This window comes from Notothenia coriiceps, unplaced genomic scaffold, assembly GCF_000735185.1.
Source record: "Notothenia coriiceps isolate Sejong01 unplaced genomic scaffold, NC01 NC01_scaffold00027495, whole genome shotgun sequence".
Taxonomy (NCBI): domain Eukaryota; kingdom Metazoa; phylum Chordata; class Actinopteri; order Perciformes; family Nototheniidae; genus Notothenia; species Notothenia coriiceps.
Window position 1 is genome coordinate 210 of NW_011360196.1, and position 20636 is coordinate 20845.

General features: G+C 41.1%; 2 protein-coding genes across 2 annotated transcripts; one reads left to right on the top strand and one right to left on the bottom strand.

Annotated features, from left to right (window-relative positions):
• Window positions 1–249: 249 nt before the first annotated feature.
• On the bottom strand, window positions 250–9492 carry LOC104957630 (histone-lysine N-methyltransferase SETD2-like; the record flags this gene model as incomplete). The annotated part of the gene is made up of 7 exons (XM_010785275.1): window positions 9089–9492; window positions 5336–5357; window positions 1246–5243; window positions 1005–1136; window positions 641–769; window positions 433–556; window positions 250–327 (listed from the first exon to the last, which is right to left on the bottom strand). Coding segments are annotated over exons 1-7 (4518 nt in total), but the record flags the coding sequence as incomplete, so codon positions are not given.
• A 922-nt stretch (window positions 9493–10414) lies between these two features.
• Window positions 10415–19796, top strand: rbm12bb (RNA binding motif protein 12Bb). Its single transcript, XM_010785274.1, has 2 exons — window positions 10415–10520; window positions 17371–19796. Exon 2 carries the CDS (start codon window positions 17393–17395, stop codon window positions 19313–19315), a length of 1923 nt encoding a protein of 640 aa, XP_010783576.1. The 5' UTR covers window positions 10415–10520; window positions 17371–17392; the 3' UTR covers window positions 19316–19796.
• Window positions 19797–20636: the final 840 nt, after the last annotated feature.

Consider the following 20636-nt stretch of genomic DNA (forward strand, 5'->3'; position numbering starts at 1 on the left):
AACAATGTTTTGTTGCTTAAGCTTATGTATTCAGTCATTATTCAATGGTATACTAAAATCCATGTGAAAAAAATAGCTTTTCACTGTTCTCAGGTCAAATATTTATATGCGATTAAAAATGCGATTAATTGCGATTAATTAATTACAAAGCCTGTAATTAATTAGATTAATTTTTTTAATCGAGTCCCGGCCCTAAAAAAAACATTAGGAAATTAACTGTAAAAAGCGTCAATTATTTTGCCACTATACCTTTTGGGTCTCACAGTTGGGTTCACAGCTATGGTTCATAAAACGGGAGCAGTTCCCTTTCAGCGTTGCATCAATGATCTAAATGGAAAATAAACAATGTCTATTATTTATACAGCTTCACCTGATACATTTAGACAGATTGCAGTTAAATACCATTATTTATTGAAATGTGTAATCACCAACCTCATTATTCTTTAGAGCCATGAAATAGTAGTGGATGTTCTTATTGCGAGCATATTCTTTCACCCTAGTTTTGAACTCCTTGTGGTCCAAAACCTCCCCGCAGTATTCCAGCACAAAGGTGTTTCTGAGATTGCAATAAAATATTTATTATTACAATCTAAAAGAGTTGGTGTGCCAACAATGACAAAATAATTTTGTAAATACTTACTCAATCAAGTCCTTAGCTGCCCGTAGACCCCAGCCCTTATCTTCTGTGAGGATGACCTCGAAGTCTGCATGTTGTTTCATCTGAAAGCGTCTATTAGAGCAGTAGTGTCCATTCAGACACCGTGAGGAGCTGAAAAAAAAAAATTCAGACTTATATACTGTACGTTAACAGGCTCCTACACATTTGTTTACAGAATCCGCCCTTTATTTAACTTTGCCGGGTTTGAATGTTAAAGAGCATGATTAATACAAACAATTAACAGACTCATGTTATTACTAATTCAAACTTTCCCTGCAAAAGGTTTTATATGGAAACATCGTGTTCTTACATGATGTCACAGCATTAACAGTAATGATCAACTTACCACTCAATCATGAGCAGCCGATTCAAACAGTCTTCCCCGCATGCCAATACTCCTCTGGAGCGCTCCTCTCTGGGCAGCACTGGGCACTCGCATTGCATTCTCTTGATATCTCGATGGGATTTGCTTTTCTTTCTGCAAAAAATATATATATCAAAGCTCCAGCCTAAAACCACTTTATTTAGGTAAATCTTTCTACAAACAAAATAATAGCTATTGTTAAGCAGACTGAACAACAACCTACCTTTCTGTCAGGTACAGGTTCTCCTCAATCAAGTCAAAGTAGGGGGGCATCTTCTTAGACCTGGAAAACTCTCTCCATTTACTGGAGTCTTGAAAGTCTCGCAAATTGAGCAAGGGACGCTGCACCTCAGCTCTGACATGAGTTTCTTTAGAGACGTCAGCACTTTCTGGACGCTCCCTCTTGCCTGCAGGCCCAGCTTCTGCTTCATTGTCTGAATCAGACTCGATCTCTGGCCGCCTTTTCTTGGGAGGGCCCCTTCCTCTGTGGGGTCTTAAATTGTCTTCTCTAGGGGCGTCTGGCAAAGCAGAGCCCCTGCTGTTGCTGCTTATTTCGTGCCCTTGTAGTCCAGCACATTCAACAGCTGTTTTACCGAGGTTAGACAGTTTATCCTCACTGAAGTCGTCCTGGTCATTAGTTAGGGAATCAGGATGGATTTCACCTGCAGGGTCTGGATAATGCTCATGCACATGGAGGTAGGGTTGTCTGATAGTCTGTGTGTTTGGGGATTGATGATTCCAGGTGGCATTACTCTGCTTCTGCTCCTGTCCCATGGCAGAGGTTTCAGCCAGTTTAGTGTTTGCTAGGTGTGGCCCATGACTGCTATCAGGCAGCTGGTATGTAGTACTAGGCTGTTCTGGATGTGAAAATTCCCAACCCAGGCTGAGTCCATTCTTATCATTGATATTGTCAGCATCAGGTTGGAAATTTGACTGCATCCTTTCACCTCTGCTGCTTACATTATGCTGTGTGTGCCCTTGCTCACGCTGCCTGGAATTATCAAGACTGTGGGCAGGGTCTGTGGCACTTCCATGGGCAACAATTTGACCCGCCATGTAACGCTGTGCACCGATGGAGCTGGAACCCTCTGAGTGACTCGTGCTATCAATCATATTACTCTGGGATTGACACAACATGCTACTTTGGGATGAATCATTTAGACCATCACAAGGACCACTTGTCGCCAGGATCGAGAAAGCAGCCCCCTGCCTTTGTTGTGTACCTTGAATCGGGACTTCGTTGATATTTGCGTTCTGTAGTTGGGAATTGTTCAATAGATTGCTTGGAGAAGCTCCCGTATCCTGTGCATCTCCTATTAGTGAAGAATTCTTTGGCACTACCACCACAGAGTGCAATCGTTTTATGGCCTCGCCGCAATCGGAGTCATACTCAGAGTTGTCACTATCACTGACCTCACTCTGTCCTCCTAATCCGTCCTGATTAAGTAATGTTCTATTACTCAATTTGTTCTTGGGGGTGCTGCCCCTGGATTTGTCTTCATGACCATCGCCATTCCAACTCTGCATCTTTGCAGCTTTGTCGACCTGTGATGCATCATTTACATGCATAGGCTCATCTGTTTTGAATTTTTGACAAACTCTCAGCTTTAAGTCACAGTGGTCAATGCTGGTGCTTGCCTGTGAAGTCTCACTTTGGTCTTTGTATTTATCGGATATCGGTGGGCTGTCTGAGCCAACTTCCTGCCGAGAGTTCTTAGTCTGCTTATCCAGTTTGGAATGTGTTTCAGCTCCTTGCCGAGTATGTTTGTTAATATCAGAGTCTTGTTGGTTATTGTCTTTAGAAACTTCAATTTGTTTGACAGAAATCACTTTTTTAACAGAAGGCGTACTCTCTGCACAAAGTGACCACTCTAAATTATCACTCTCTGAGGTGTTCTGCCCAACTATATCCCACCGGGACTTTTTTGACGCACTGCTGTTCTTTTGAACAGTATCCATATTTTGCTGTTCAATTGTCAGCTGATCCTCAGATTCAAGACACGATAATTCAGATTTGAGCAACAAATTTGTGTCAGGCAGCTTGCCGGCTGTCAAATCTTTAACGATCACTGGTTTAGTGTTCTGCTGGACATCATGGGTGACGGGTACATCTGATATTTCTAAGGACTTTGGCCCTGGTAAACAGTCAACAATGTTCTTGTCCTGGTTGCACAGTATGCTATCATTACTACTGCATGAATTTAAGACAGCTGCATCAGAGTTCAAATGTGGTCGATTATTAGAAGAAGGGCTATCCTTCACATTGGTCACATTTTCCAGGGCGGCATGCTTTAGGTTTTCACTTGGGGTTATAGCTGAGGGGTCTACATCAAGACTTGATTTTGTTTCTTTTGATCTCTTCAATGAGGATTCTTGCGATTTTTCATCGGGGCATGAGACCATCTCCTTAACATTCTGACCACTACATTCATTACCACCTTTTAGGGAATCGTTTTTTTCTTTCTCACTCCGAGAAAAAGCCTCTGTGGTGTTTGTGTTTGACAGTGCTTTGCCAGGGCTGTGAAATATGTAATCTGATTGTTTATCGTGTCCACTGGTTTTCCCAGAAAATCTAGAAGGGGTCATCTGCTTTGAGTCTGGCCTACTGGTTTTCATCGGGTAGTTTTTACATTTGTCTTCCCGACCAGACATTTTTTCAGATGCCTTTGATTTTCCCTTATGATCTGCTTCAGAGTCATTGGAGCTGCTTTTTTGCCGTTTTTCACATGTTTGAGAGTTTGTATGCATGCTGGAAGAAGAGGATTTGCTGTTGGTCTCTGATTTGTGATGGGTGCTAGATTTATGGTAACTAGAGTCCAGATCCGGAGAGCACTTGAGCTGGGAATCAGAGTCCGATAGTCGCTTTGAGGTCCTTTCAGACTTCGACGATTTTGTTCTTTTATCAAATTCTGAAGACTGAGGAAAATCTGAAGATTTAGAAACCTTCTCAGACTTTGAGTAGGAAGATGATTTTGAGTCTTTATGTGAGGTTGAATGGCTGGACAATTTACTGGAGTCACTAGTCCTTGTTCTTGTCTTCCTGTGGTCATCCTCAGAGTCAGAACTGTCCCGAGTTCTGTCAGTGCGAGAGCGAGAACGTCTTCTCTCTCTGCGTGGAGAACTCCGGTGTGATCTCCGATCAGAGTCATGGTAGTATGACCTTTCGGAGCGTGACCCTCTGTCGCCTCTGGATCTCTCTGACCTGGAGTGAGATGAACTTGTCCGGGACCCTTTTGATTTAGAACGTGATCTAGACCTGGACCTTTTGCGATCTTTATCGGATCGAGATGAGCGTGAGGATGTGTGTCTTGGATCACGTTCTGATTTGGAGTAACTAGAAGACCTTTCATTATTCTCTGACCGCCTAGAGTAACTTTTTTCTTTTTCCTCCACATGGGAACTTGAGGAAGACTTTTTTATCTCTTTGCTTCTGCTGTCAGAGTTTGCTTTACTTTTGGAGTCAACTGATTTGCGACTAGAAGACATCTGGCCTGAATCTCCATCAGATTCAGAGCCAGGGTGAGCACTATCAGAGTGGGACCTGGTTTTTGTTTTCTCTACCTTAATAACCTGCTCAGCACAGCTGGAACTCTCTCCATCTTTTCCTGAGGGGGCAGCTGGCTTCTTGAGGGTAGGTGTAACCCTTTTATCAGGGGCCTGAATGGGATTATTTTCAGACGGGCAGAGACTGAGGACATTCTGAGGCTGAGGCGTTGGAAATTCAGGTTCACTTGTTGGTTTTTGCAAAACCTGCAATTCAGGAGAGTTTGGCTCCTCTGGCACAACAGTTGTTGGATTCTCTTCAGTCACAGAGACACTGAGAATTTGCTTCTTGAAATGCATCTTCGGCAGGTCCGTTTTCAGTTTAGTGGCTGCAGCGACTGGTGTTGGAGAATGTATCTCCGCTATTGATTGTTGCACCATGGGGGTCTGGTTCTGCTCAGTTTGCTCAATGTCTGTATTTTGCCCTTCTACTTCTGAGGTTGACTGTGACAAGGCAGCGTTGGGCTCATCAACAGACTTGTCAGGACTGGCAGGGAGGAAGAATGGGCTCTGCAGTGGCTTCTTGGTCGGTGCAAAGCCGAAGGACACTTTCTGACGACCCTGATCCTCAAGGTTGACCTTCATCTTGGTCCCTTTAGGCAGGAGATGGTTGGATAGCATGACTCTGGGAGACAGGCTCTTGATTAGAGCTGCCTTGGATAGGCCCTCCACCTTCACCTACAATAAAAGAGAAAAAGCTTTTCAATTGAGTTAAATAATTAATTGTGGTATTAGACATCGGGATCATACTTTGTTTAGTTGAGACTTACCGAGGCATTACTCCCCTCCTCTCTGAGGTTACACAAGAGCATTACAGGAACATAAAAAGAGAGGAAAGACAGAAATGAGTTTACACAGTTCATACATCTCATCAAGTTCAAGCTCAGGTGGAATATAAGTCTCCAAAATTGTCAATGTAGCCTTGTTGGATGTGAACATGTCCCTGAACATATTGTGTGCGCTCCTAAAAGGTAAGGACTTGGGAGCACCACATCTGCTGCCATATCTACAACAGTGTCAGGTGGAATTGTCTACCACCTGCTCCTGTAACTCTGTTTTCCTAAAAAGTGCAAGCCTGATATATTATTAATAAGAAAACTGAAGATTTGTCTCAAAGTTTAAGTAAAGAATATTGATATAATACTTTTTGGAATTTCATCGTAGCCACCTTTGTCATTTAAAAATGAAGGAGTCTGACAGCATATATGATAAACCGCTGACTTGTGACAAATGTCTTGGCTGCTATTCAGGGCAGTCATATCACAGTATGTGAACAATTTGTTGAAATAGGTGAAAGAAGACATAGGTTAGCCATAGTAATGTATATGTATATATATAAGATCTAAAATGAGTTATTTATAAACAGAGGACAAAAATAACATCAGGAATGTTTTCTGTTGTCTGGAAATGCTGGTAAACAAAACTCTGTATTCCCCATTAGAATGTACCATTACAGAATTGGGGTGATTATTGCTCATCAGCACATATATATTGCATGATGAACATTGACTTAAATATATCATCCTCCAAACCACAAGGTCAAATGCTTAACTGCTTTGTTCTGCGGACAGGAACATACAACACCATAGTTTAATATAAAGTTAGTTATCAGACACCACACTGGATATTAGAAAAAGTGTTTATACTGATTTGTATAGAGAAATATCCTGACTGAATTTGAAACATCCTAACCATTTTAGAGATGGGTTTTCCAATGCCTAAGAACAACTTACAATTGTAAAGCCAGAGCCAATAACAGGAGCATGACACTGTATAGAGGAAAACTGATGCACCCGTTGGAAACCCATGCAACTTAAAAAAGATTACCATGAAAATCAGGACTAATTGCGATGCTACAGATCTAAACAATGAGCCACCATGCAAAAATATATGTCCGATTGAGGTATCCACTACAGTAATAGCTTAGCTTGCAAAACATACTTTGAAGGTCTCATTTTATTCATAGCCAACTTAATTAAGAAAACCATTCATGTCAGACAGGAATAAAGCTAAGGTTAATTAAACCTGACCGAAAATTATACATCATTCATTTTTTCTACATAACACAACACCTCTGAGAAAACAAACACATCCGCAGTTGCTGCTATTTCCTAAAAGAGCTACAATACCTGGATTGAGTAGAGCTGTAAAGGCCAAATGAAACAAAAAGTATTTGTAGGACAGGAAGGACAGTCTGTAATAAATCTTACTATTATTATGTCCAGGCAATTTAGTTTTTTAACAGACACTTTTTATGTTACATCATTGAAAAAACAGTAGTGGCCAAAAGAATACAGGAAAAGGTTTTTTGTTTCTCTTTTTGTCCTATAAAAGCTAGTGTGGTTTCTTTGGGGTATGTTCATCGGTGCTGGGCAACAATTGGGTCATTTAATCCTTGGGGATTTTATTATTTCCCTTTTTTTCTCTGTAACCTTCAAAAGGAGACACTTATGCAGTGACATTCTGTTAAAGGGATATCACAAGAAGCTTTCAGTCAAATTATTAAATGGACTGGGCCTACTTCACCAACTCGATGTGGTAGATATTAGACAACAAATCTTCAAAACGTATATTATTGCCTGTATCTGTTGCCACACTGATCGAAACAATAGTAACCAGTAATCTATTCACTTGGTCAAAAATAACAACATCAATTGATAAAAGCATGTGAAGACAACATGTCATATCACATCAGACATCTATGTTAAAAGAAGAGCCCAAACATATCCAGCAGAGGAAAGTGCTTTGGATGTGAAATAGAAAAATAAAGACAATGCCTTGGCCTTAGGATGACCTTGATAGCCAAATGTTTCAACAGTAAACAGGTGCCAGAAATATTTTCATTGTCTACACCTAAAAGAAAAGAAAACCTAGAAACCACTCTAAAACAATTTAATGTCAAACTACTCTGAGAAGACATATACTGTGAGTTGCATTTTGCAGTCTAATACCTGATCTCAGACTTGAGAAGAGTGTCCATTGAGAAACTCGTCTAGGATTAGTAGGCCCGAAGAGGCTGCTGGCCAACAATAATCCAAATCAGAGAAATGTGCCCTCCAAATTGACGCCACACCTGGCAAAAAGAAAGACAGAGAAGCAATGAACTGAGTTTGTTCACAACAGCTTACAGCTACTCTGTCAGGAACTTAAAATAATTTTGACATGTGCATTGAGAAAAAACGAGTTTGTTGTTTTAACCGTGTATTTGGATTGAGCAAAACACACTCTATACTTTATGTACATCATGTCTAATATGTTTTGTTTGTCACATGCTTTCAACCGTTGAGTTCTAACGACTTCTGCAGCCTCCCTTCCTGAGTGTCATGTTATCTATCGTGGCATATGTGGCAGAGATGCTATATGCACGTTTTAATATTATTGTTTGCTAAGGGACAAACTTCATTTAAATGACGGAAGAAACAAAAGTAAAAGGTTATATTTATCTATGGGTTATAAATAGCACCATTATGTTCGAAGATATATGAAAAACATGGATGCTCGGCGAGCAGAGACCAAGCATCTCATTACTGGACATTTAGAGCGAATGAAAATGGCATACTTAAAACAAAGGCTTTACTGTACAAAAAGGATTTATGTGAAGGAAAACATGGACGGACGCTGTTGTGAAAACAAACGGTGACTGGTGCGAAGCAATTAAGAAAGTAACTAAAGCATGGCCTGTGCAGGACAATTGAATGCAGCCAAAACATGGCCTTTAAAAGGATAGTAACAACTATAAAAACGAGTAGAGGATGTGTAGCAAACCTATTCATTTAATAAACTAATTTACCACGTTTTGCAAACTAGTCATACTACATCATATATATATATATATATATAATTAGTAAGCAGGTAGGTAAGGTTGCAAGAACTAAGCTGTTCGACTTTGAAACTGGTTTATACAAAATATCAAAACCAGCTAAGCTAACTTGGGAGAGCTAACATGAACAGGGAGCTTTCGTGTGCCATCTTTAAAGATAGCGTTAGCCCGTGTTCTGTTATCTATAATTCATGTTTTTAATGTTGACTGGCAAAACTTTAAATCATTCACAACACAATAAGTTCGTCGATTGATCGGGTTTTCGGTTGCGTATTTAAAAGGTAAACAAACATTTGTTCCTGGAAACGAACACAGTTAGCCAAGAAACTGTACTAGCATCAGCAGCTAACGCTAGCAAGGTTAGCATTGTACTAGCAGCCACTATGCTAACGTTACTGTTGTTAACTTGTGTTTTACTTATCGATCTGTGATCCGTGCCGAATGTGTAAACTCAAATTAAAACATTTTTCGACTAGCAGGGAGCTCGATTATTTTCTAATTGAATTAATGAGCAGGAAGGGTTTTATTCGTTTCCGTTTAGGGGTATAATGGACCCGTACACTCGAGTCTCTGCACCCGGCGTTACTAGCATGCTAGCTGGTGATGTTTTGTCTTACTTGTGTGTAGTAAGATGGCTAAAGCACACTGCCGCAATTTACATAACGGTAAGAAAAAAATGTGTTTTTTTTTACAAGGTACTCACTTTACGAAGTGCTTGAGGTCACAAGGTTCCTCCATCTTCGAAAATCACCGGTAGTCGACCCTTTGTAAAACATCAAGCAACAATGTATGCCGACGTCAAATCCATACGGAGCTGTCGGAAATGATCGTCGGCTAGTGGCTGTGCTGCGGCTGCGCCCCAGCTTCAGCCTGGGTGAGTGTTGGTACTATGGAGCTAACATGAGCTCACAGTTAGCCTTAAGAGTGCAGATCTAGAAGACACATGACGCCGAAAACCAAGCCCTAGAAAGTGTCTCGATTTGGCCAACCTGTGTATTACAATAAGACTGACAACCCGATCTGCTTGAAGGGTTATGGACATTTATTTTTGAATACTTTTTATTCCACAAATTGATCCTCACTATGCCTCTGTGGCTGCCTCCTGCTTCCAACAACATCACATGATGTGTGAACATTGCTGGTGCGCACTGGCGTACCAAACCATCAATAAGTCATGTAACTATTTACAAAATAAATCATATACAAATACTCATCACTATCATATACAAATACTCATCACTGTCTTTAAAGAATCTCGGTCGTATAGGGGAGGGGGCCAATGTAAGAACAATTGTATTGGTCTGTATTTTATTAGGGCTAGTTCTCAATTTAAACTCTTCTTGACTATGTTTTAAGATAATATAAAGAGATGTGAGCGTCTACTGACCGCTTTTGCATGTTGTGGAGTGAGAAACAAGACAAATGTTTGATAGGAACCAATACAACGTGATGTCTACAACAGTTAACATAACTAACATTTCTCTTATGGATAATTTCAACTCATCTATTTCTGAAAATATTAATATGATCATTAATAAGGTTTTTTCATGTTCATTGTAGCCATCTCAGAGATATTAAAATGTGTTTCATAACAACAAAAAGTGTACTGTAAAATAACTCAAACAATGTGTCGGAATATGTTGTTTGTTATTGTTTTGACTGACGCCACTTATTATTCAAATATTAGCATCTCCTTCCGTCTATGCCTAGAGATTAGGAAATTACTTTTTGTTTTAAAATGTATGCATCATGTTATAATAATCCACTTTATTTTATAATTTGCATTTATTGTCATAACGTTTTTAATCTAATAGGCTATATTGTATGTTTGATCTGGTATGTTCTTCAATGTCTTATGATGAATAAAAGTAAAAGGCTTACAGGTATGAATGGCCTATTTACATATAGCCATGAAACAGGTTTCATATCCAAATTGATGATATCGCAACATCACAAGCACCCCGATACAGTAGGTGGCGGCAAACACATAATGCGTCGGTTGGACAGTCATTATATGTAATAAAGAACATTCTCCACAACTCATCTAGAAGAGACTGAGAGAGACGAGAAGCCAAAACGATCTGAATCCAACCATTTTTCTTGATCTAGCACGATCATTTTTGCTTTTCAATTGTGTAAGTTTAGATAGTTATCATGTTGAGTTTTTCACGAAGATTACATTGTCATTGATGCACGTCCGTGAAGGCTGTCAAAAGCTAACGCTAACGCATGGGGCCTTGTTGGCTACAGAGCTAGCTCAGCTCGACGTTTTGCTGAGCTTTTGTTTGGACAGCAATAGTTTTTGCAATGTTGGCTAATCCTATCTAACGATGTGATCAACGTGAAATTGCACACGACATTAGAATATGTTTATAATCTGCATTTAACGCACATTGTATTTTAAATGAAGTGCTGGTGTCATTAATGACGACGAGCTAACAATGTGTGCCTGGTGGAGGTTGTGTGTGCAAGTAAATGTTCTTCGGGTAATGTTTGCTAAGTGGGGTGGCACTTTTAATCGGTGAATGTGTAATTGAGTGCCCGTATGGTAGATTAAACTACGTTGTTGGCCAACTCGAGAGCGTTGATTTGCTAAATTGCCATTGCTCGTTTCTTCTGCGACGTGTGACGCGAGTTAGCAGTAAGCTAACCATAGCTTTGAGGGCTAACGCCAGCTACCGTGACTTTTCGTTGCCGTGTTTCATTGATTGACGTTGGTTTTGGGTCTGTTCATGCTGCATTTAAGACACACTTTTTGTTGCAATATATTGTGTCTGGTGGCTATCTGTAGCCATTTTATGGCCTGGTGGTTAAGCTGATTTGCTATTTCACTTAACATACTTTATTGTGGGCTATTGTTCAGATAGCCATATCACATTAATGCTTACTATGTTGCAGTCAATCTTAAAGAACAGTGCTTTAGCTTTGCACAGGCTGCTTCCTGGTGGTGCATTTACATACTGTTGTGTAGGTCTGACTATAAAACTTGCCATTCTACTGGCACATGGTAATACTTTCATTAGTTGTGATGTTGTGACATTCAATAGAGATTACCAATGATAGTGAAACATTAAACTGATTTAAAGGTAGGGTAGTAGGTAAGAATGGAGAAACCAGCTAGAGTGCGCTAGAATTTGAAAATACACAACCGGAAAAAATCTGCCATTTCCTAACAGAGCCCCTTCTCCAACACACATGAACGCACACATGACCAATGAGGGCACGAGATAAGTTTGTGCGGAAGGCTGACAGGCAGGTAGGCCATCCAGTTACTTTAGCCGGGCCGGCTCAGATAATTGGTCGTGCTTTTTACAGTGCTACGGCTTCCACAGATGACATTTTTTTAAATGTATTTATTGTCAAAGCATTTAATATAGGGATGCTCCGATCGATCGGCCGCCGATCGATATCGGCCGATACTCACTCTCTACCGATCGATCGGTGCTGTCTAAAAATGTTGATCGCATGACGTAAAATACATGACACTTTTCTCAGTGCGCGGCAAAACAAGCTCGCCAAAATGGCTTCACCAGTCTGGCAGTATTTTAAGGTGTCCGAAAAGGACAATAAAATAGCGGTATGCAACGTGTGTGAAGCAGAAATCCTGCAGCTTCGACCCGCTGTGAGCAGACCGTCGAGGCGGAGCACCACACACACACCAGACCGGCCGTGCCTAGACAACGGGCGGCGTGCGTTGCCATTAACGCTTCTGCCCAATGTACTTTGAATGAGGTGACGCACGATTCACGCCGAACTGGGCATTGTGGAGGCAAAGCGTAAAGCCTTCTCTCCCGCGGTGCTCGTCTGCAAAAGTAGGCAGGCAATGTTCCCTACTTTGCCCGCTATCGACGGAGGAAGTCCCAGCCCAATCAAAATCATGATGCCAGTACAAGCTCTAGCAATCATAGACCCGTGTGTCGCTGGGGGGCCGGAGATCATCGTGATTGGTGTGTTGGTCGAGTTCCAGGCCGCCCCCCCCGCGCGCAAGGCGACAAACGCAGCCCGCCGCCGTGTGTAGAGCGTAAGCGTTAGACGTTACACACCCTTAGTTATTTTATCTACCTCTGGACAAGCTAAACTGAGTTATAACTGTGTATCGTTCACGTCGTCCTCATTACGGATCAGTGAAGCTGGCATGAGACCGATACTGAGCAGAAAGAGAAAAGAGAGCGGCTTCCGCTCATATTTCTTCCCCCTCCCGTCGTAAGTTATCATCGCGATGTGTGGGTGGTCACGCTACCCGATCTGTGATCTGTCCCACCCTGCCGCGATACGTACTGCGCGCATGTGGCGAAGATGGTCCGCCATAATTGGAGAAACCCGGAGCCGGCAAGCCCAAGATGGAAACACTTGACCAAGTGGGCTTTTAGCAAAACGCTCAAAAAGAAAACGAAGAGAGAGTGCAGTTATGTTATTACACGGACGTGATGTCACAATAATTATTTACACAACTCCTTTTGTATTGGGTCTTTTTGCGGGGGGGGGCGGTAAGTACATTGTCAGAATAGTGAGTGGAGAAATTAATTTAAAACTCTGTTAGACAGCCATATGCCATACATTTTTGCATCATTCACAGTAAAATATTTATTCGTATGATAGCTGTCTAACCGAAGTTAAATTCATTTCTCACTTATTCTGAGCAATGTACTTAAACCCAATTTCATTGGGACGCATGATGATAAAATGGCCCAACTTTTGAGAGAGCGAAACGTCACAGATTCCCGGCAATGCCCCCCTAGAAGTACCGTGATGGGCGCCATAGCGCATGCGCAACTTTAACCAAATTGCTCGTTCACACATCAAGCACTTCATTTGCGTACACGTAACAGACACCGCACGTTCATGACAGCCATGGTAGATTTCGTTATTATGATGCTTGATATAACGAGGCGCAGCTCTAGTAATTATGGCTCAATGTTAACATCAATGGTTATGTACTATATTCACGCTGTAACAGGATCTAGTGATATCCAAGCAACGAGCTTCCATTTAGCATGAAAGAATGATGTGCCACTGTATATACGTATTATGTGCGCAATATCTTCTTAGTGCAATATAGAAGCTACAGGGAGTTAATCTAACGTCGTAATATCTAACTTTATGTTTTTTTTTTTTTTTTTTTGTTTTTTTTTTTTTCTTTTTTTTTAATACAAGCATTTACGGTACAAGAATCTTATATCATAGCACCGCAATGTAGTCATGGATAATGAATTACAGCAAAACATGTGCATATATCCATTATTACAGCTCCGTGGATGGCCAGTAAATGAACGAATAGTGGGTCCGTTCTTATTGTGCATGCCCATAGGTAAAAGATAAACGCAACTCACATTGGTTTCTCAACAGCAGCATCTCTGTATAACTAAGCGTGTATTCACTGAATTTCACTCTCGCTTTAAACGGCTCGTTGTAGCTCCAATAGCTGCCACCCCCCCGGGCGCTCTGTGACACAGTGTGGCTCCTGATTGGTGCGGGACACGTAACATGAAGCGTGGCGGGCGGGCCGCGGTCCCGTGGGTTAGAAATGGCGCGTTCATAATGCAGAAGGACAATAAACTCTCAGAATAAATCGTTATCCGCACATTATCCAACTTGAGGAAGCGAACTGTTTTTAATAGGGCTATACAAGTATTCATAGCTGGGTACGTTGTCTTTAGTTTAAAAAAAAGTATCCACGATTTTACAGACGCACTCTTTCCCCATGTAAGTTAATGGGAAAAAGTGTTCCGGGCCTGCAACCAAAAACCGGAAGTGTATGCTACCGCCGTTTGTCCACACAAAATATTTTCATGCTGAGCGCGGCGCACTTTCCTGGGGGGGCTTGTTATGTATCCAAAGTTACATGTAAAGCTTGAATAATGTACTTCATTTGAAAATTAATTAATTATGTTGTTTTTTGTGAAGCCGCCAGTGGAATGACCCATTAAACTGAGTTTTAACATCACTTTTAAATGGAAGATGCCCCATACGGCCCCGCCCACTCGATCGGCCCCAAAAATTGGCATCACTACCAATCCCTACATTTAATATATTAATTTTTATGCGGACTGTTAGAGAGCATTCGGCATCGGATAATCAAAAAGTGTTTCTGAAGTGAATTACCTAGCTCAAAGGTGGTTAGTAAGTTGAAGAAACCCGGGCTCGGATACACTGTTTTGTTATACTTCCATGGAATGCTCTTACATCCCGATAGCAATGAATATCTTAAGGGCTTTGACAAAAATCCATTAAAATGTACATCTTGTGGAACCGTAGTACTGTAAAAAGCGGCGACCAATATGCCGCCCCGGATAAAGTAACTGGATGCCTTACCTGCCTGTCCAGCCTTCGCATCTGTGCACAAACTTATTTCGTGCGCTCATTCGTGCATGTGCGGCGTGTGTGGTTGGATAGGGGTGGGCAACAACTAATCGACTTAAATCGATGAACATCGAATTACCAAATTAGTTGGGCAACTAATTCAGTCGTCGATTCGTTTGGTGACGTCATCCAGAAAAAAAAAAAAAAAAAAATAAAAAAAAAAAAAAATGTGTGGTTAGCACCCGTTAAAGCGCTCCACTTATCGGGCTCTTTTTGTATCGGTAGCACGAGACATTTAAAACATATGTTATGTATTGATTGCTTACATAAACATTTATATCGGGCAGTCTAAGTGTTGCCAACTCTGTTTCTAAATATGCAATATGACTAAAAATGCGTCTATAATGTACTTTGATCTTCCGAATTCAGACCCCCCGAGGCGATTCTCTCCCCCGCTTGGCGAGGGGGCGGGGGCAGTTTACACACACACGGCAGGAGATGGGCGGAGAGAACGCGCTCCGAGGTGTTGGTTAAGCCTTTAGCCGTCTCGATGTGGACAATGCTCGTTACCAAAGTGCAATAACAGTTTATCCTAAAATGGGCGGTAAAAACGCAGCAAATTGTCTAAACATTTAGTAAAAAAAAAAAAAGTGCAGCCCAGCATTCAGACGGAGAAATGCGCGCGGGTTCGACTGCGCTCCCTTCTCCAGTAAGGCCCTGTAGCCCCCCGTNTTAAGATATTCATTGCTATCGGGATGTTAAGAGCATTCCATGGAATATAACAAAAAGTGTTTCTGAAGTGAATTACCTACTCAAAGGTGGGGTAGGTAAGTTTGAGAAACCGGCTCGAGATACACTTTTTGTTATATTCCATGGAATGCTCTTAACATCCCGATAGCAATGAATATCTTAAGTGCTTTGACAAAAAATCCATTAAATGTCATCTGTGGAAGCCGTAGTACTGTAAAAAGCGCGACCAATCATGCCGGCCCGGATAAAGTAACTGGATGGCTTACCTGCCTGTCAGCCTTCCATCTGTGCACAAACTTATTTCGTGCCCTCATTCGTCATGTGCGCGTGTGTGTTGGAGGAGGGGCTCTGTAAGGAAGTGGCAGATTTTCTCCGGTTGTGTATTTTCAAATTCTAGCGCACTCGAGCTGGTTTCTCCGAAATTACCTGCCCCACCTTTAATGTATTAAAATAAGTATGACTTTTTGAATGGTCTATGTTAATAGGTTTGCTGTGGACATTTGGGCTACATGATGGCACATAAAAGCTCCCAAATATCATGATAAGGACCTTGGACAAGAAGACCATTTCACATCTTTGCGGATCAACTATTGTACTCGGTTTGCACCAGAATATACTGAGGAGGAAGTACCATCCTGGTGTTATTGATCACTTTTTGGCAATCATTTGTAATACTTGGTGGTGAACTCATCAATTTCGGACCCATAATTCTGATTTGAAACAACTGGATACAACGTTGGGAAAGGTCTTAAAGGTGAAACGATGGCTGAGGTGAGCAAACATGACAGGGAAAAGGCAAGGAGAGGGCACACTGCTGCTATTGGATTACCCGAAGGCCAGTCTCTGGAAAAAATGGGCTATAGCAGTGGTGTAGATTGCCAAACAATGCAAGCGACAACAGGGGTTTTTTTTTTTCTGCCATGAATGGGATATTTTTGGACCGCTGTCAGAAAAGTTGGAGAAAGGTGACAATGCAGTGGGGCAACATTTATGAGTGACAAGACATCCTGATTTTGTGCTCTCCTGCAAACGTGCAGTTGACGGAGTTGTGCTTCCTTTGTAACTAGTATGTTTAAGCCGTGGATTTGCTGAATAGAGAAGAGAATGTCAAGACAAAACTACATTTAGTTGGTACATTTGTCAATCTTATCAATATAGAAAGTATGTTGTATGGGTTTGGTTATCTCTTTCTGTATTTATTGGCTTTTGGTGCTGTTAAGTGAAATATATGGATGTAATTTGGTTGGATTGTAGTCGGTTCTGATGAAGCAAATTGCCAAGGCTTTGTAGATATTATGCATCGACAGTAGTCATTTTGTCCTTGCTGTCTCGCAGTGGTTGAACTGGCTTTTTCAAAGTCTGCATTTCAAAAATAATTTATGACGGATCATCAATGCTGTTTCATTCTGAATTGCCAATGCAATGGAAAAGTACTTGTACCCCATCCTTGATGTTATTGATCACTTTGCTGGCTGAATAAGTGAAAATACTTGATTTTTAGTGCGTCAATATTGGGGAAAAGTCATAGATTTTACGTAATGGCTATGGTGATTCTCCTGATTACTGATGCATTCTGAGAGGTGATGCATTCTCAGTATATTAGCCTTTAGCATTCTGAGGGCAACAACCTTATTGGCTATGTTGTTTTAACAAGTGGAATATGTAGAAACCAGTTAGACTAGTTATCAGTTGAACAAAAATGTAACTGCTTTACTTGAATCTTGGATTTGAATTAGATAGATATTTTTGGTATCGGATTTTCCACTCAAGCGACTGTGGTGGACAATAATCATACTGGTGTCCCTCTTTCTACGGTGTCCTTTGTCTCATTGGTGTTTTTGTTCAGTAGTGTTATATTCGAAATGCCAGGAAATTGAGGCGGAGCTAGAGAAATTCTGTTGGCAATAATGCTGTTCTATACCCTTCTGTCTACAGGTGCTGTTGTTTGTACTTCAGCATGGCGGTCGTCATCCGTTTACAGGGACTAAGAGTCTCTGCTGGTTCCGAGGATATTCGCAAGTTCTTCACTGGCCTCAAAATTCCAGATGGAGGAGTGCATATCATTGGTGGGGAGCAAGAGGAAGCTTTCGTTATCTTTGCTTCGGATGAGGATGCAAGAAGAGCCATGATACGATCAGGAGGTTGCATTAAGGGTTCACCTGTTGCATTGCTACTAAGTAGTAAATCAGAGATGCAGAACCTACTTGAAAGAAGTACAAGAGATGTTGAGCTAGATCAAAAGAGACGACTCGAGGAGAAAGCAAGACACACTCGAAGACCTTTGGATCCAGAGGGGGGCAGGAGATCAGCTAGCAGATCAGACTATAACCCTCCACCCCAGCACCAGAGGGCTTCCAACACTAATGATGGCTTGCATGTGTTTCTTAAAGGGATGCCCTTCTCTGTGACTGAAGGAGAAGTCCGTGATTTCTTCTGTGATCTACTTATTGATGAAATATTCTTAATGAAAAATGCAAATGGTTCAAAAAATGGGAAAGGTTTCGTAAAATTTGCAGCAAGAGAGGATGCAAACGAAGCTCTGAAGAGAGATAGGCAATACATTGGGTCAAGGTACGTCGAAGTTTCCTCAACAACAGAAGATGATTGGCGTCGGGCTACTGGTAAAGTGTCAATGGCTGTCAACAAGCATGACAACTTTGAAAGGGAGAGATCCCCTATTCGCCATCAAAGGAATCCACATTATGTGAGGTCAGAGTCCCCTTTGGCTCAGAGGCCAGTTGCTCCTTCCGATGAGGAGTACTGTGTTTTGATTGAAAATCTGTCCTATTCGGTGGAAAAAGAAGACATAAAAAAGCTTTTTCGCAATGCAAAGCTTGAGGATGACCAGATCCTACACTTAATTGGCAGTGATGGAAAGAGAACAAGATCTGCATTTGTGCTGTTCAAGACTCTGCGTGACTATTGTGATGCCTTGACTAATGAAAAAAGGTCCCTTTGGAACCGATTTATTCATACCCGGCCAATCTCAAGAGAAAAAATGATCAGCCTTCTGCAGTGTCAGAGCATGGATGGTGGACCACCTGGAAACTCTGCAACATTTCAGGACAGTCCTCCATCTTTCCCCAGCGATCCCTATGACTCAGAGAAAATGTGTCTTTTTGTGCGGAACCTACCATTTGATGTACGGAAAGTTGAGATCATGGACTTTTTCCTTGGGTTTAATATCACAGAGGACATGGCGTTTGTGCTGCGTGACCATACTGGTGCAGGAGTTGGGAAGGCTTTGGTTCTCTTTCGGTCCGAGGCAGAGGCTATGAATGCACTCTCTCTCAATGGACAAAGGTTTCTTGGGTCAGAAGTCATCCTGAAATGCATTTCACGCTCTCAGATGCGTCAGTTGGGTGTTGAGCCACCAATGTTGCAAGAGACAATGGTGGAAGAGCTACAGCCAAGAAACGAGCGATATTCAGGCAGGAGAAACGAGGAATCCTTTCGACCTGGTGATGCAGGCTACTCTGACTTAGAAATTCTTCCTGATGGTAACATACCAATGATTCATGCACAGGCTCCCATCTATGGAGGCAGTGATTATGAGCCCTATGCAGTAGGCCGTTCTGCTTCACAAGGCAGAGGTAATGGTGTACGTGGTAGCTTTGGTTCCTCTGTGCAGCATTTTGATGGCCCCACCTGTGTTAAGCTGCTTAACTTGCCATTTCAAATACGAAGTGAAGAAATCTATGACTTTTGCTACGGATATCGGATTATCCCTGGATCTGTTTCAATGCAGTACGACCAGAGTGGGAAATCTAAAGGCTCAGCGACTGCAGTGTTTGAGTCCCATAGGGAGGCGTTAACAGCAGTGGAGGAACTGAGTGGAAGACCAATAGGTCAAAGAAAAATACAGCTAGTACTAGCTTGAGTGACATTGCACTGCACCTATCATGCCCTAGTAGTGTTGGACATGTAGACACAACTGATTTAAGGATTTTTTTCCTTTTCTTTATGATCTTGTTTTTGACTTTAAATATTTTTCATGGTTTATATTGCTGGGAGTACAGTAAATCTGGCTATCCTTTTTTTGTTGTTGTGATAAGATTGAGAAATCCCATTGACTGACTCTGAGACGGGGGAACCAGTAGTGGTACAATGCTAACTAATTTCCGGGTTTTAGGACTCGTCACTGCACCACTCTATTGTGATAAGGCAATGTAGTCTATTGACTACTTAAGGTTTTTGTATGCATTGTTCATCTGAAAGTGAAACACTCGATTTTTGTTTTTCCTTCGAATGTGTTTGTTAAATGTAACTTACAACACAGTGTTTGACAATGTTTGTACATTTAATTTAGCTATGTAGTTGTTGTGAAAAGTGTTATCATTAAAACGCATACCTTTTTGAAATGTCTGTTTTTCTTCACAGATCTTATATTTAAAGCTAAATGACTTATGCTTACCAAATAGGCCTTATGGGTTTAAAGAGCCGTTTAATCTCTATTTTTAAATGAATACCTTACTGATAGCTTTAAAAATTAGGATAAATGGGAAAATATGTTATGTTGTCTTTGGTGGCACCGATAAGCAGTAATAGGTGTGTTTTTGTATCTCACTTCCTAGTGATGCGTTACTCCAGTCATTTGGCACTCGCTCTCACAAATGAGTTAAAGAGACAGCTGCTCTGCTCACCCACTCTGACAGATCAATGGGTGTTAGAAGACACATCACAACTGTACAACTGATGCATAATCTTTTTTAAATAAGTTGCTCATACTTAAATTGTGGGGGATTTTATTTCTGCGTCATAGTCTATAACTTGTGATAACGCATCTAAAATATATGGGGACTTATAAGAGTTTTTTTTTTTAACTGAAGGCTTTCAAAAATATAACTTAAAAGTTGTCTGTAAGATATACTAAAGCTTTTTTATAAATATCAATTGTTTCAAGACTTAACATGAGATAATAGGGTGAATAACCATGCAATTCAAATATGTTTTTTTTATCAAAATAAATCCTACAGAATTATTTATATTTATTACAATTTGCAATATTAAAGGTGGGGTAGGTACGTTTTGAGAAACCGGCTCGAGATACACTTTTTGTTATATTCCATGGAATGCTCTTAACATCCCGATAGCAATGAATATCTGAAGTGCTTTGACAAAAAATCCATAAAATGTCATCTGTGGCCGTGGTGCTGTAAAAACTACAACCAATCCGTTTAGCCGGCCTGTCTGTCAGCCTT